This window comes from Carya illinoinensis, chromosome 6 (assembly GCF_018687715.1).
Source record: "Carya illinoinensis cultivar Pawnee chromosome 6, C.illinoinensisPawnee_v1, whole genome shotgun sequence".
Lineage (NCBI taxonomy): Eukaryota > Viridiplantae > Streptophyta > Magnoliopsida > Fagales > Juglandaceae > Carya > Carya illinoinensis.
The window spans coordinates 27022429-27039670 of record NC_056757.1 but is presented as its reverse complement, the minus strand read 5'-3'; the positions used below and the strand labels follow the sequence as shown (position 1 = coordinate 27039670).

General features: G+C 32.4%; 2 protein-coding genes across 2 annotated transcripts; one reads left to right on the top strand and one right to left on the bottom strand.

Moving 5' to 3' along the window:
- Positions 1-481: 481 nt before the first annotated feature.
- LOC122312718 (probable serine/threonine-protein kinase PBL2) lies at positions 482-4240 on the top strand. Its single transcript, XM_043127388.1, has 4 exons — positions 482-694; positions 3522-3645; positions 3742-4095; positions 4194-4240. Exons 1-4 carry the CDS (start codon positions 482-484, stop codon positions 4238-4240), a joined length of 738 nt encoding a protein of 245 aa, XP_042983322.1.
- Positions 4241-4401: 161 nt separating this feature from the next.
- Positions 4402-9132, bottom strand: LOC122314121 (probable serine/threonine-protein kinase PBL3). Its single transcript, XM_043129529.1, has 6 exons — positions 8732-9132; positions 7111-7451; positions 6880-7015; positions 5817-5953; positions 5583-5706; positions 4402-5020 (listed from the first exon to the last, which is right to left on the bottom strand). The coding sequence occupies exons 1-6, from the start codon at positions 8778-8780 to the stop codon at positions 4563-4565; spliced, it is 1245 nt and encodes a 414-aa protein (XP_042985463.1). The 5' UTR covers positions 8781-9132; the 3' UTR covers positions 4402-4562.
- Positions 9133-17242: the final 8110 nt, after the last annotated feature.

The following is a 17242-nucleotide window of genomic DNA, read 5'->3' as shown; positions in this document are numbered from 1 at the left end:
AATACTTCTGTTCTTTGGTAAGACATAATCGGATTGTACTACAAGCTTGAGTATTAAGTTTTCTCCAATCTTGATCAGTCATATCATCTGGTCTATCGTCCAATGCAATATCCAACTCTTGTTAGATCAAAACGTTCATCACTTCACACTGCCACATGCCGAAATTGCTTATTTTATCGAACTTCTCAACTTTAAACTTGGCATTTGACACAGTGGACCGACGCCCGAAGCTACTGGCATTTTCAAAGCTCCTATCTCTTCCAGATCTTTCCATTTGAATTAAAAAAATTTAGACATAAAATTTCAAAATTCTAATTGTACGGATAAGTCCGGAATGATCCAAATAGGTGGAAAGCACTATTTGATCGTTGAAATCAGACTACAAATGGCTTAGATCAAGTCCAAAATGGATCTGAAAAACGAATGGTCGTGATCATCTGGCACATGAGATGCATGCGCGACAACAGTGCGATTGGGGCGCATGGGGGACACGCCCAAATTCCTGTCTAGGGCGCGTGAGAGAGTGGCTTTCACGCGTCCTCCTCCTTCTAGGCACATGAGGGCGCGTTTGGTGCGTGTACTTCAAGCGTCTTCAACCTCCGGGGTGCGTGTGGCACGTGTCTGCGCGTGGAGGCACGTGGAGCGTGAGTTTCAGTCGTCTTCAACTTCCAGATGGGCGTCTGGCGCGTGGATTGTCAGTAAGAGTTACAAAAAAATTGTCGCCCAAATTGAATTATTAATTAGGACATTAAGCCCAATGTCCCGAAATACATAAATAAGTGCAAGCTTGCACAAAGTATACATACATACATACATACATACATACATACATGTGTGTGCTGTGTGTAGGATCGATCACTTTGTTGATCTTAGTCTTCTCCTTCATGAGTGGCTTGCTTTTACCATATATATCATATTTATCTTCTCCTTTTGAACTACATGCATCGCTGATATTTTACTTATAACCCTAGCAATCTTTGGTCCACTGCGCATCTATACTAGAGATTGATCATCCCTTGAACAACCTATACTCTAATCGATCTTTTCAAAATAATAGAAATCCTATTTGAGGTATATATGAAATGTATATGTTGCCTCTATATATATATATATATATATGTAGACATGAATGAAGACTACTATACAATAATGAATTCGAAGATATTTGGATATTATTTGCCGCTTGTGAATATTCGCTCCAGTGGTACGTACGTACGTATTGTAGATGCTATAAGAAAAATAGATTTTTACGACTAAAATTTTGCAATCAAAATGAGTACTATTTCTAACAAAAATGCCGACAATAAAAAATAATCATTTTGGTTGCAAAATTTTAATCGTATAAATCTATTTTTCTTATTGTATGTACTATTGTACATGAGTCATCACTTGAAGGAAGGCCAAGATCAAGCTAGCTAGGCAGATCATGATCAGCTATTCCAAGATAAGTGGATGGATTATTATTATTATTATTATTATTTTAACAAAAGGGGTACTAGGAGATTTTGAATCTAGTTTTTTTATTTCTAAAATCAGGTGATATGTCATTAGGCGATCAAACTCTTGGCAAGATGGATGGATGTTTAATATTTATTTTGATTACTCGATATATCCTATTTTCCTTAATTATTCCCTTCCCCGCCATCGATAATATCAAAATTTAATCTCCACAGAAATTGGGATAAGCAAAAGTTATTTCTTGAACTCTTATAAGCACCATAGACAAGTAGTAGTACTATACTTAAGTTAGCTTTCATACATGCATGTATTCTATAAACAAAGTCTATTTTTTAAACAAGATGTCGATATATATATAGTCAATTTATAATAATACGTACGTACTGGTATTTGTTTATTTTGCTTTGCCGGGGAATCATGAATTCATAGGCCAATGAAATGCATGCATGGCCAATGCCCATGATGAACAAGAAAAGAAACCGCAATTCATTTTCGTTCGAAATAGTTATTTTAGTTGCAAAATAATAATTATAAAAATTCATTTTTTCTTGTAGTGACATACGAATTAAAGAGTACTAAAAAATTGAGATCTCTCAAAGTTAATGTAGTGCTGCCTTTAATTAAGACATTAATTATTGTTATAAATTAATTTGTGTCACGACAATTAGGGCGATGCAGGCAATGATCGTTTGGATTGTTTCCGAACCATGAGAAGAAAATGATAAAGTAAGATCATCAGCAAGTTAACGTAGCTACCTAGTACGTACTACTACTTGATAGCGACGTACGTACAATTAATTATAAATAAACATCTTTAATTTACGAGTCCCACATGAATTGTTTATATAATTATCTCATATATATATATATATAAATACTTCAAGAGCGTCTTATACCAAACATGTCTTATACCAAACATTCTCATTTAATTAACATGTGATTTGTCATTTTTTATTCTATATCAATGTTTAAATATGTGTGTTGAAATAAAAGAGTAAAAATGACAAATCATATATTAATTAATTGGAAATGTGCGATGTAAAGTTTACATACAGAATTTTGTTAAATATTAATACCAGTGATCAAGAAGCATGTACAAATAATTATAGAAACTAGATTACTGGATAAGACCATATAACTATATATATATATATATTATATTGGACATGACGATAGAGATGCTCCGGTCGGACCGGTACTACTGATCGAGCTGGAGCATCGGACCGGTACAACTGATCGAGCTAGCAGGTCACGTTGGAATCATCGAGCAAGGTCGAGTGAATCGAATATGCTTATGCGTCTAATTAAGCATGTGCAATATGATGAGTTTAATATTGATATATAAAAGAAAGTCAAATATGCTTTCAGTTTGGCAAATATCGACTTCAAATGTCAAGTACAATTATTAAAATCAAGTCATAATATGAATTAATTAACCATACAAACTGTGTTAATTATTTTGGTGGGAAAATATATTAATTTGTTGAAAAATTCTATCTTCAAAGTGGTGATGTGTAGGGTACATATAATAAAGTATTTGTATGGTATATTAATTAGATTTAAAAGATAAATTTTAAAATTTAAATCTTACAAAGAAAATCTTATTATTTAAGTACTGATGTGGATTATGTGCTTATCTATACAACAATTTAAAATAAAATAACTTCAATTTATTTTATTTATTTAAAACAAGTAGTTCACTAAGAGAACTGCCTATTGGCTAGCAGGGCATGGAAGACCCGCCTCTGCGACCATACGAACAAGATGAAACTTAAGCACAACAGAAATGCATATTTCAGCCAGGTAGCCTAGAAAAAGGGCCTAAAGGCTTGTAACCTTTGTCCACTTGCCCAAAATTATATATTCAAGAATTTGAGCAAATGTGGCTCTAGGGGTGGGTGGCACTGGCGGGACACAGCATCCGGCCCAATGTCCTCCTGGAAGACGTGAGTTTCCATCTTTGGTGCTTTTTCAATGCTTCTGATCTTATGATCGTGTACTTAAGTTATTCACTTCAACAAGATGTTCATTTTTAAACTATTAACTGAAAGCTAATATTGCAGGACTTCAATCCCAAGCTTTCAGACTTTGGGCTCGCTAGATATGGACCCCAAGATGAACAGTCCCACATCTCCTCAAGGGTACTCGGCACCAGAGGCTATTTTGCTCCTGAATACTTTGCAAAAGGTATTCAATTCATGAACCATGAAATGGTAGATGAATAAGGTATCCCAAGACGTGATTGAATTATACGAACTGAGGTTTCTTTACACCTTCTTCCAGGGCACTTGACACTAAAAACTGATATATACAGCTTCGGAGTGGTACTCCTAGAAATAATTTCTGGATACGGTGCAATCGAGAACCATTCGGATGGGACGGTGGGGGATCTGGTGGAGTGGGCAAAGCCTTACCTTAGGAACAAGCAGTGTATTATTGACAAGAGACTAGGAAATAACTTCCCAAGAGAAGGAGCTCAAAAATATGCCAAGATCATCCTAAGATGCCTTAATTTTGATCCTAAAGGACGACCAACAATGAGTGAAGTTGTGGCTGACTTAGAGCGACTGGTGCAAAATGCAGGAAGCTGCAATCAAAGCAAACTCACAACTTCTATATTCCCTACCGTGAACTTTGGTAAAAGAAAAGGATGCTTTTTCTCATAAGCATAATAGCAGGTTTTAGAGCCCAGGCGTTAGTTCAAGTGTAAAAGTTGTAGTTATGTGGTTGGACAGGAAATGGATTGATTCTTGACTGGCCATCATCAGGGGAAAAGAGGTAACCACATTGTATCTAATCTACCTTTGGTTAAATAATTGCAGATGGATAAGTGTTTGCCCTAGTATGAATTTCATGCAAGCAAAACAACTGTAACCTAAAACGTGCTCTACAAAATAGACCATTTGTTAAGTTGCGATAATTGGTATGGGAACATAAAGCTCATTTCAAAGTACAATAGCACAATACAAAACCTATATTGCCTCAGGATATACAGGTGGTAACCATCAATTCAAAATTTTGTCAAGACATATGCCCATATTACGTTCTATAAAACTAACATAATATGGAAACAATAAGAAATTTACAGATAAAATGTTCTTTGATTAATGTACTCGAGAAGATTGCTGGAGAGATGGCAATGGAGACGCACTTGGTGTAAGATTTCGATTTCGTAGAGAATAATGTTGACGGATTGGGAATTTTCGCAAAGGTGCTACAGTCGGCTGCTCTGATTGTGAGGGTCTGCCTGCATTTTTGGGGGCTTCAAGCTCTTCCAGTGTTGCTAAAACCTCTGCCATACGCGGCCTCACTTTAGCCTCAGTCCTTAGGCACTGTGACGCTAGGGTGGCAGCCATATAGGCTCCTTTCTTGGGGTACTGGCCTCCCAACTTGGTGTCCATTATGCGGAACAACTTTCGCTTATCACACAAATATGGTTTTGCCCAGTCTACTAGATTCTGCTCAATACCAACTTTTGTATTATCAACAGCATGACGTCCGGACAGTAATTCCAGCAAAACAACCCCAAAGCTGTAAACGTCGCTTTTTGCTGTTAGCCGACCTGTTCAGTGAATATACTTTTAGCAAAATTTGATGATGATATTTGATAGCAAGAATAAGTTCGATCTAATTGAGCATTGAGCCTTAGCAACACCCAACTTGCGTAGGCACTTCAATTTGACAACTCAGAACAATTTGCTTTTATTCACATTTTTTTTCCTCTTCTTTTCTTCTTTTTTTCTTCTGGGTAAGAATTGGTTGATTAATATTTGCTCCAGAGAGGGGTAACAACTTTGAGAAACCAAACTATCTGTGCCTCATTCTTTATTTTATCAACAGATTATTCCTCTACTTGAACAAAGGGTGAGTACATAAAAAAGGCAACCGAAAACAAATGGTTCCCACGTTATATTTGTTTGTGCTAATTAATGGTGAGGATAGGATTTCAACATTCGATTTCTAGAATGTAACTTACAGTGTTGGGATTTTGTTCTCTTTTCCCTTATGAATCCAAATCCAAATAAAATACAAGATCATCACATAAGTTTTTTCCTAAAATAATATTATACCAATAATCATAATTCAATAGCACCAATAATTCTTAACATGGGTATTTTACATACCTGTTGCAACATATTCTGGTGCAGCATAGCCTTGGGTACCCATGACTCGAGTAGATACATGAGTCCTATCACCAGTAGGACCCTCCTTAGCCAAACCAAAATCAGAAAGCTTAGCATTGAACTCCTGCATCCCCCAACAAACGATTAAATTAAAAAAAAAAAAAAAAAAAATGGAAAAAGGATGACACAAACTACTTCCAGAACTAAAAAATAGTCCTCTGTTTTTTAGCTTACCACATCTAATAGGATATTAGAAGCCTTGAAATCACGATATATCACTTGTGATTTGGCCTCATGAAGAAAACATAGCCCTCGGGCAGCACCTATTGCCACTTTGACCCTTATTGCCCAAGAAAGTGGTTGTGGCCCTCCTGTGAGAAAAAACATAGCATCAACGATCACAAACTATTCTCGTAGACAAAATCGAAAATTTATGTTTCTGAGCCTAACTGGCAGTCATAATAGACATGGTAAGAAAAAATGAAATTAAAAGAGCAATTGATTTGAATTTATAATTTAATAATGAACAAAAATAGAATAACATTTGTTTTTTCTTTTTCAGGTTTTACTGCAATTCTGCAAAATTAAAAAAAAAAAACTGCATAACTTCAAAGACTTTCAAGCTACCTAGTCTAATTCCTACAGTCTGAGTCATCATCCAATCGTTCCCCCTAGGTGACTTTGAAGCTTTGCTTCAACACCCTGGAATTTACATCCACATTCATTCATATTAAGTGGAAAGCTTGGGAGAAGATCAGGATGGTCTTAACACATGTCCTAATTTTTCTTTTTTTCTATTTATATATATATCAGTAATTAAGGTCCCTAGTTATCTATTCCAAAAAAAGTAGCTGAATGTCCTTTTTATACAAAACAACCAGAAAACTAAAACAACAGTGAAAGATTGACATCTGTAACATAGAAAACTGATCAAGTTGTTTATGTTAGTAAGAAGACATTGACGAAAGCTAAACTTCTGCATGAATAAAAAGAAAAATGAGAAGAATAAATTTAGTTTTTGCATCTCACCTCTCAGTTAAAGAGGAACATCTTAATTTGACCCCACATGCCCTCATACAGAAGTTTTGTTTCAAAGGAATGGCAAACCTATAAAAGACCTTACAGTTCTTTTTTTTTTTTTTTTAAATATATATATATATATATATAAGGCAAAAGACCTCACAGTTCATTATTATGAATGAGCATAAGAACTAATTTATGGCACACATACACATGGTTGCTAAAACACAGTACAACCATTCTTTTTGTAAAAGAACTGGAATGCACGAAAACTTACTTCTAAACAGATGATTCTCTAAGCTCCCTTTTGGCATGAATTCGTAGACCAAAAGTCGGTTCTCACCCTCCAGACAGTACCCAATCAGCTTAACCAGATTTTGATGATGAAGTTGGCCAAGATAATTAACTTCAGTCTGGAGTTGATAGAAGCAGCAACCAGGCCAAACATGATATGATTGCAAAGAGAAATCTAACCAAAAGAAATGAGGCATATTGAAAAGAGACGTACCAACCACTCCTTGTGGCCTTGGAAACCATCAAATTTAAGCTTTTTGACAGCAACAACAAGTCCGGATCCAGGCTTTGCAGCTGAAAGTGTGTGTTGATCAACCCATCCTTTGAAAACATAACCAAACCCTCCCTCACCAAGAAGACTGTCAGGACGGAAATTTCTGGTGGCATTCTTTAACTCATTGAATGTGAAGGCTTTCACATTTGAAGAGGATAATATTTCACCTTCAGATCTACGAGTAGGAAGACTTGAAGCATTGCTCTTTTCACTGAAATGTGTCAGGCTGGAAAGAGTGGAAGAATGACTGGTTTTGCTGTAACTTCTTGAGACTCCTGGTCCTGGTAGGGGAAGAAAGTGCTTGTTATAGGATAAACAACTAAGCACGCAGTTTCTATACAATTCAAAAGCCATGCAGTCTGAAACTTATTCGGTCTGGTCTATTTCTCAAATGGAGATAGTCTACTGCAAAATTTACCAGGCTTCAAACAATATATTTTTTATTTTTTCATTTGCAATTGATGTTAATTCCAAGGGAAATTATACGTACACAACTATATTACAATTCTTACCAAATTACTCAATAAAATATTATTATATTTTAAATTCAAACCCAGCAAAGTTAAAAAAAAAAAAATACATAAATTTAAAAAACAATAATATTTTTATTAAAAGGTTGTATAAAAGTTGAATAATAATTGTTTCTATATCATTTTTTATACACAATATGACTTTCGCACGACACATATTATCAACCATCTGATGTGCCACTTATGATGCTCAAGGAACCCTCAAGTCTGAGCCATTTTTTTCATAGACCCTACATGTTTTATGCTACACGTTATCGTTCGTGAGGTCCATTTTCTACCATGGGAATCCTTTTCTCAGACTCCGTAGCATGTCATGTTAAGAATAAAATTCACATGCTCAATGGCAATCGAGTGTAAAATAAAGGTCAAAATCTTTATATAAATTATACAACTCATTATTTGAAATATAAACAAAAACCAAAAGTATTGAAAGGCTACGTTTTATAAGCATAGTAGGGATAAAAACCCAATTAAATAAGAGAAGCCACCGCTTCTGATGCTACAGGGAGAGAGAGCGAGCCTCGAAAACAATAGGCGGGTATGCATCTAAAGCCTATAATCGTTAAACAAGCGCTGAACTGCAGCAGCACCCAAAGATCAAAGTTCAACATCATTAGTCATAGAATTTAAACAGAAAGCAGATTGATACCAGAAAGACCATTTGCCATTTTCTAAACGCTGGTTAACACCAAAAATAAAACCAAAGGCACAACCAGGATTGAAAATATTCCCATAACGCCAGCAGAATTTCGTTTGCAATAAGCAATCAAAAAGAGGCCAAATTTTCAACCCCTGCCAACCCAAATCCCCAAAAAAAAAAAAGGGCGAATTAAAACCAACAAATCATACCCAAAATTCACAATAATAACATTTGCAATTCTCGAAAAGTCAATTATCCTCCAAGATTTTAGACCGAGCTCATCACAAAAAGGCAAAAATATTGCACATTAGAAACCAGATATTTGATTACATTAAAAAGTAAAAAAATTCGGGCCATAGCAGCATTAACTACTTAAGGAATTATATGTTACCAGAGGTGGCTGTATCCACTTTAGCTGAAGAATCCATGCAGTTGCCCATTGGATTTTCTCAAAAAGGAAAAGGAATCTCTTACAACGCGCAATACGCTCACTTTAACACAAACAATCAGCAAGTGATAATGGATACCGAATCCTCGAACGGAAAAGAAAATTAAGGCAGAAAGTGAATGACTTCTGGGTCTTCACCAGAACGTAATCTGGTATTCCCCTTACTTCACGGAATAGAATTCAAAAGACGACAAAATCTGTTAAGAAAAACTCGCTTCCTCTATCAACTAAAGAAGAAGAAGAAGAAGAAAAATTGAGAGGATAAAGGAAGGAGACAGCGGAGAAAATGCTGAGAAAAAACGAACCTATTTGGCTTTGTTATCGCAGTAGCTTCGTGGAGTGCGTGGACACGTTGCTCATTGATGCTTAGTCCTTTCGGAATTATGTAAGGGAAAATATAATTGTAAGTATAATTATGTATTAATTTATATATAAATATAATATAATTGGTTAAAAAGTAAATTTTATTAAAAATAATATTAATTTAAATTTTAAGTATGAATAAATCAGTATTAATATATAAATTAATACACGATTGTATTTATACATAGTAAAACTATGTATATATAAACCTTTTTTTATCTTTCAAACCCTCTGTCGATATGTTTCTCAAGTGAAAATTTTAATTTTTTTAATAAATATAAATTAAATTAAAATTTCTTAAAAATTAAAATATATTTGGTAAAAAATATAAAAATTGGAATAATGCTATTTGATTCTTTCAAATTTTCGGTTCAGATATTTCTCTTGACGTGACATTATCATGGGACATTACGTAATTTATTAAAAAAATAAAAAATAAAAATACAAAAAGAGTAGAAGAAACTTAAAATGTCAATATTCATCTTTTTGTATTTTTAGAAGTCCTTTTGGTTTGAATATATTTTTTATTTTTAATAAACGTGACATTAAGAAAACCATTTGAACAGTAAGTTTTAGATGAGTAGTATCAGTATATTTTTCTAAAAATAAATTTTAAAATTTAAATTTTATTATTTAAATAATGTAAATATTGCGTCTAACCATTTGATAATAGAATATTGCGTGCATTCAAAGTCCTAATGGTATTATTGCCTTTAATTTCAAAGGAACATAGGAGGGTTGACTATAAAGACTTTTGATGAATATAAATATATTTAGGTATGATGTCGATGTCATCACACGCTTTAATCAATCAATTGAATTCTTCAATGCCATGATTTCATTTCATATCAAATTTCAATTATATATTATGCTTCGAGAGGCCGCCATTGACTCCCTTCTAACCACCCACATAATTATGATTAATATAAAATCACATTGTATATATGATAAAAATAAGTTTTCTTTTATTTTTTAAAATTTAAAAAAAAAATCATATATTCATTTAAAAATATTTTATTAAGTAAATTAATTGGCATAGGAGCCCCTTACGACTTTCTCATGTGTCAGTGCCACCATTGACGGAAAAGGGATGAACAGACTATATAATATAATATAATATAATATTGAAATTTAGAAATATGTAATGTCTTGACCTAAAAATTCTACGCATATGCAATCTATGTTCACACGGATGTATCAGATTCAGAACATCACACTTTATAGAATAATTAATGAAGTAGATCGACACTCTTTGCATGCTAGGTAGGTCTGAACGGATCCTTACCTCTTTAGACTTTTCGAATGATTTATTTGATTCTCTAATGGAATGATTGATTTTCGTGAATCAATTGTGGAGGAATAGATTTTGTGTATACTCGACAATTGGACCCCATTGTGTGGGTCCACGTACACAGACAAATATCACACTATTATTGAATTTAAATAAATAGAAATTTTATATCAAAGTCTTGTACTATACGCTTATATTTAATCAAAATGTGATTTATTATTTTATCTTAATGTATGAATATGTGTATGTTTAAATATAAAGATAAAAATGACAAATTATTATATATTGGTTAAGTGAATGTGTGTGGTGTAAAACTTTCTCATAACATTTCCTTTAAATCAAGAATAATTCTACTTAGTATTTCAAATTGAATAAATCTTCTCAACCCCCCAACCCCCCAACACCCCACCTCTTTTTTATTTTTTAATATTTTTTTAATATTTTTTTTTTGAATTTATTTTTTTAAATTAATTTAATTAATTTATTTATTATTTATATATTAAATATTTGATAAAAAATAAAATAATAAAAATTAAAAAATAGGTGGAGTGTTGGGGGGTTGGGGGGTTGTGTAGCATATCCCTTTCAAATTCACACATTACACCTCTTTTAATTTATTTATTTTTTCTTTTTTCTCATAATAAGTCTGTGGTGTATGGATCATAAGTAGAACAATTTCTCGTAAGAATAAAATAAAACTAAAAAACTAAATATTTATGATATGTGATTTAAGGCTTCTTTATAGCATTTCCTTTAAATCAATTTCCAATATGAAACTCTCAATAATTATTAAGTGGGGTCAATAATTATAAATAGGTCATGTTTTAATCTTATAACTTTATAAGAGGATGTCATGTTAATATTTTTTTATGATGGAGGGAAAAGCAAGGTATAATCCGAACAAAGAAGAAGAAAGAGACTTGCATAAGAAACAAAAATTAATCTAAAGCTTTGATTATCTAATTAGGTTGATTAATTAATTTTGGAGTAAGTTAAGAAATATGTCTGCTAAATATGCATTATAAGAAAAATGATTATTTGTGATGAGCTATTTGTGACAAGAATACTTTACTCATTTTTATAGTAAATAATCATTTTTGTCGTAAATAATTGGCCACGTGTAAATGTTTTTGCTATATAACAATTAATATAGCAATAACACATCATTGGACAACTAACAACTCAGCAAAATATATGAGTACCAGGATCAATACATGACCACATGATTTGCAACAGTCTCGTACAATCAACCTGCAAATTAAACCACGAACAACATCAACCTAAGAAGCATGATACCAATACTGTTGTTTCACGGGGTGATGACACCAAACGGTTCACCCTAGTGAATTTGTATCCTTCACATAGTAATGGTTTCCACATGGGAATGTTGGTTGAAGAAGTGTTAAGAGATGCAACCGTTTGATTGAGTCAAACGATTATGCTCCTTACCAATGGTTGTTCCTTTTATCAGCTAATGTTGTTGTCTATAAATAGGGACCAAATGTTCACAATTAAAACACTTGACAATTCTCTTATCAAACACCAACTTGTTGGAAAAACACTCTAACAGGATTGTCACCATTTTGGTATAAAACACACAACAGTAGTATCAAAGTCAGTTTAATAATAGAAGACCATGTGCTTGGTTAGGCAACCAGGCTTCCACATTATAACAATTTATAGAGGCCGCTTTTGAACCTAAAACAAAACTTTTCCAAATCATGGTGGGAGCCCTCGAGTACAATAAAAATCTACAAAAGTTAGTTATCAGCTACTATTTTGAGGAAAACTATGGGAAGATTTTCACTCAAATGGGTGAAAACACAGTTTGAAATAGATTAATAGAGAAATGGCAAGAAATTTTAGGAACTTTTCCTATCAACAGAGTCATTCACTCCTGTCGGGATTTGAGATTGATGGGGACACTTTGCCTCATCACTGTCCAATACGTGGAAATGGTAAGAGAGTTCATGATTTTCATAACCGAGCATAACTAGGCGAGAGGAAGAAGACAACAATGTTGGTCAAAATGGCATAAATGATGTCATTTTGACCAACGACCATGAGAACTCAAATTCTTTAGCTCTAAATGACATTGTCGTTCATCCAGTGTAAATGAAAGCTAATCAAAACGACAACTTCATTTTGCCCACGTCTGATAACCCCACTCAAGTAGTGGATGACATTATTCCACACAAGGCCAAGCACAATGTCGTTTCAAAGACCTTAGAGGCAACACTAAAAAAGAAAGTTCAAGTGTTTTTTAATCAAGATAATACAGCACCAAACGGTCTTATTTCTTTTAGACCCAAGTGACACCAAATAGCACACAAATGAATTCTTGTTCAAGCCCATTCCACCGAGACCTGTAAACTAATAATGGACTTGACCCAAGCCCAAGCCCAAGCCCAAGAAGGAGCAGACCAAGCCTCTGACATGCAACATGTCTACAACACACGTTCTGATGGCATGCACAAAGCCATTGCCTGTGCAATTGACTACACCAAAAATCATTATGTTATGCCTAAACATGATTTGAACCATTTAACTCGGTTTTCTGAATTAGTTCGATCTAATTTTGGTATTTTTGATCATTTTGAGTCATTTCAAGCTCGTTTTGATTTGTTCAAAAGTCATTATGCTTCTAGTTCTAGGCCAAATTTCTATAGAGTACTTGTTGTTCGAGATAATCATTAGAAATTCCTTGGAAGAGAAGAAAGTTCAAAGGGAGTTCATGGCAACATTCAATCAAGGCACACCACTTTCAATATTCTCCTTATTTGATGTACAATAGCAGAACTTCTACGGCCATCTTGAATGAAATTCAAAAGTTATTATTATTAATCTTTTAGTTTATTTGTAATTGTTTAATTTTCATAGTATGAACTACCATATTTCTAATATTTGTAATAGAGCACATCTTTTTTTTTTTTTTTTTTTACATCTTATTGTTGATATTAATGTGGTTTGTTATTTATGAAACTGAAGAAAATTATTTATCCCTCGGGATAGAAAATTTAAATGAAATAAATTTTTAGTTTTGGAAAAGGCCTTTTCTTTTAACTCATGAAAAAATGTTAGATATATTAACAGCACTAAAGTCATTTGAAAATGTGGAAAATGGCCAAATTGAAAGTGGAAGTGGCGTAGGAACCATAAACAAATGGGAAAAACAAAATGTTTAGGCAAGAGCTTTTATTTTACATTATATGAATGGTTAAATCATTCCTCTTTTCGAAGACTATGAAATTGCTAAGAAAATTATGGATGCATTTGAAGGTGAGTAAAGATTTAGATATGATACTTTCAGACAATTATTGTCAGATAAGTACAACAGAACTTCCATGAAAGAGAATGAAAGTGTGAGCGATCATGTACTTTGAATGGAATTGATTGCAAAATAATTATTTGATGCTGGTCATCCTCTTACTGATAAAATGAAAGTTACAATCAAATGCAATATTCTTCCTTTATGTTGGGAACACATTGTTACTTCCTTAACACAAAATAAAAAGAAATAACAATAACTTTATTCCCAGTACTTTTGGTACTTGAAAAAGAAATGATGAAAAGAAGGAATAGAGAGAATGGATCATTCAATGTAATGATAGCTCAAGACACACATTCTCTCCATGACAAGATGAAGCAAATAAAGCTCAAGAAAAATAAATGACTGAAGAATAGGCAAAGTAAACCATTTGGTGGAAACTGTTTCAAATGTAGAAAGAATGGGCATTACAAATATAATGTCCTATTAAGGGAAAAGAGAAAGAAAGTAAGGAAATTATTATGACAGTTTTAGAAGTAATACTCATGGAATCAACGTCATATTCTTGATGGGTTGACTTTGCAGCAACAAGACATATTTGCAAAAAAAATAACTGTTTATCAAAATTGAAAAGAAACAAAAAGGAAAACACATAATGTATATGGGCAATAACACATATTGCAATGACTTGGGGCAAGGTACTTGCAAATTTTATGTGAATAGTTCCGTTATTTTATTTAATTATGCATTGTATTTATCTAGTATTCCTAGGAATTTACTATTTGTGTCTGTATTAGATTAAAAGGGTCACACAATCACACAATTGAGTTTAAGTCTGAATTTGTAATTATTAGTAAGGGTGATGTATTAGTGAAATGTGTGAAAAGTCACAATATGTATCTACTGAATATTAATATTAATAATAAAGTGCCTATTTTTAATTATTTGAATGTGTATACTAATTGTATATTTTTATGGTATCCAAGGTTTGGTCATATGAATAAAAATAAAATGATTAGAATGAATAAAAGTGGGTTTTATACCACAAATAAACTCATATGATTTTGATATGTGATAACCATGAATCAACGGCAAACTAAGTAGTAAATATTTTTCCAAAATTGAAAATTGACATATTTAGTTGAAATAAAATATTATGATATTTGTGGAGCTTTTTAAAAGAAAAACACACAAGAAAATTGAGTACTTTATTACTTTCAATGATGGATATTGGTTGCGAGCAGTTTCTCATAAAGAAATTTAATGCTATAAAAGTTTGGAAAGATATAAAATAAGATCAGTGGCCAATGGATCCACTCAACAACCAAGTATAGATTTTGTCTATACATATTTGCCTATAAAGAAATTTAAATCCGTGTGGATAATCATATCTATAGTTGCAAAAATGAATTCAGAATTACATTAGTTAGATGTAAAAATGGCTTTTTTTAATGGTGAATTAAAACATGACATCATTATGATTCAACCGGAAGGATTCTAGATGGAATAAAAAGTCTATAAATGAAAGATATCACTCTATGGAGTTAAACGGTTTTCAAGACAGTGGTATTTGAAGTTTCACCAAGCAATTTTGGAAATTGGATATGAAATAAGTCCATTAGATCACTAAGTAAATATATATATATATATATATATATCTATGGAAACAATAAAATAACAAAATTATTATTATATGTTGATGATATATCTTTAGTGAATAATTATTTGGATATGATGGATAAAATAAAAAGAATTTTTGAGATTTAAATTTGGAATTAAAGACATGGGTGAGGCTATCTATAATCTTTTTATAAGAGTTTCAAAAATTCTAAATTTAGATCGAGAAAAATATTTGGGTCAAGTGCTTAAAAGATTTGATATGGCCCGTATGGAAAATTTAATACACCTATTTGCAAAGGTCATACTTTGAGTAAAAGTATGTGCCTAATAGATAAAGAGAAAACAAGCAAAATGCTTAAAATTCTTTATGCTCAAGTTGTGAGAAACCTCATGTATGTAATGACAAGTACAAGACTCGATATTTTTCATACAATATGTTAAATATCAATCTAATCCAGATAAGGAGTATTAATAAGCAGTAAAATGTATATTAAGGTCAGGGGCAGAACTAGGATTAGTGTCTAAAAGACTGATTGGCTAAGTGTATGGTATGTGTTAGCATAAGTAATACATGTATTGTTTGTTGAGAAAGTGTCAAGAGACACAACTATTTGTTTGGCTCAAACTATTGTGTCCCTTGCCAACCACTTCATGTGGTCTATAAATAGGGATCAAATGTGTACAATTAAAGCACTTGCAATTCCTTTGTCAAATACCAACTTGTGGGACAAATACATATACCCTTAATGGGATTGTCACTATTTTAGTGTGAAACATCCTACAAATTAATACAATAATACAATACCTTCATTAGTAATTAGTTTTAACATATGCTTTCTGTGTATACAAAAATTATATGCTAACTGTTTAATGACAAAACTAAGAAATGTTTTTTTAAAAAAAAAAAAAGCTCGAGAAAGATTACTAATAAAAAGTTCCTGAAAACTAAAATTATTACTAATTATTATGAGAAGCTAAGAATTTGCTGATCTGAAGTGTTAAGCTAATTGGCATAAAAGATCTCATGAATCAGGCTACCAATATTGGATGGATGTCCATTAATTTGCGATATTCCACAGTTATGATTTTCATTAAGTAAATACGTTTCGTTTGTTTAATTCTTATATTTATATTTATAACATGAGTAAACAAACCCTTCGGAACTTTAGAGAATCATTTTTGTTTACTTAGTACATAATTTGATGAGAACCCTGACAAGGGTGATTAAAATCACTATATGATCACATGCATGCAAAACCCTCGATCCCAGGCCAACATATCCACAAAATTAAGGAGCAAAAGATCAATGCTTGTACCAGTACATGCTGATCGATCATATCATGTTGATTAGGCGATGATGAGGAGATAGATATATAGAGTCGTACTTGGGAATCTGGGATTTGACCTAGAGACAACGGGAGGCCAGATCAATGGAAAGAACCTTTGAGGTGAAACTAGGCCACGTGATACCTGCATGCATTATTCTGCCTCTAGTATTGATCCATCGATCACTATTTCATGTCGACCTTTATAATATTCCTTTTCGTAAGCATGCAGTAGTACTGATACGAATCAATCAATCCCGGTCCTTCCAGATTCCCGTATATATATATATATATATATATATATTCACCAAACATGTTGGTCACACTATATATATATATATATTATATAGGGTAATGATACATCTACTATTATTTTATCACTATTTTACTATTTATAGTATATTTAATTATTTTTTAATCATTTTTTTAAATATTTTTTTAACATCTTTAATTATTAGGAAAAAATTTTAAAAATATATAATTTTAATGATAATCACTTATTTAATCATTAAGTAAAAGAAAAATTTTTAAAAAAATAAAAAAATAAAAAAAATAATAATAAAAGAGTGATAAAATAATGATAAGAT

Excerpts from the sequence above, each read along its gene's own strand:
- LOC122312718 (XM_043127388.1), top strand. The coding sequence starts at position 482 with ATGGGGGACACGCCCAAATTCCTGTCTAGGGCGCGTGAGAGAGTGGCT. Across the intron at positions 695-3,521 it reads GGGCGTCTGGCGCGTGGATT|GACTTCAATCCCAAGCTTTC; the intron begins GTCAGTAAGAGT and ends CTAATATTGCAG. Across the intron at positions 4,096-4,193 it reads ATTCCCTACCGTGAACTTTG|GAAATGGATTGATTCTTGAC; the intron begins GTAAAAGAAAAG and ends GTGGTTGGACAG.
- LOC122314121 (XM_043129529.1), bottom strand. The coding sequence starts at position 8,780 with ATGGGCAACTGCATGGATTCTTCAGCTAAAGTGGATACAGCCACCTCT. Across the intron at positions 5,954-6,879 it reads AGAGAATCATCTGTTTAGAA|GAGGGCCACAACCACTTTCT; the intron begins GTAAGTTTTCGT and ends TTTTTCTCACAG. Across the intron at positions 5,021-5,582 it reads ACCAGAATATGTTGCAACAG|GTCGGCTAACAGCAAAAAGC; the intron begins GTATGTAAAATA and ends TTCACTGAACAG.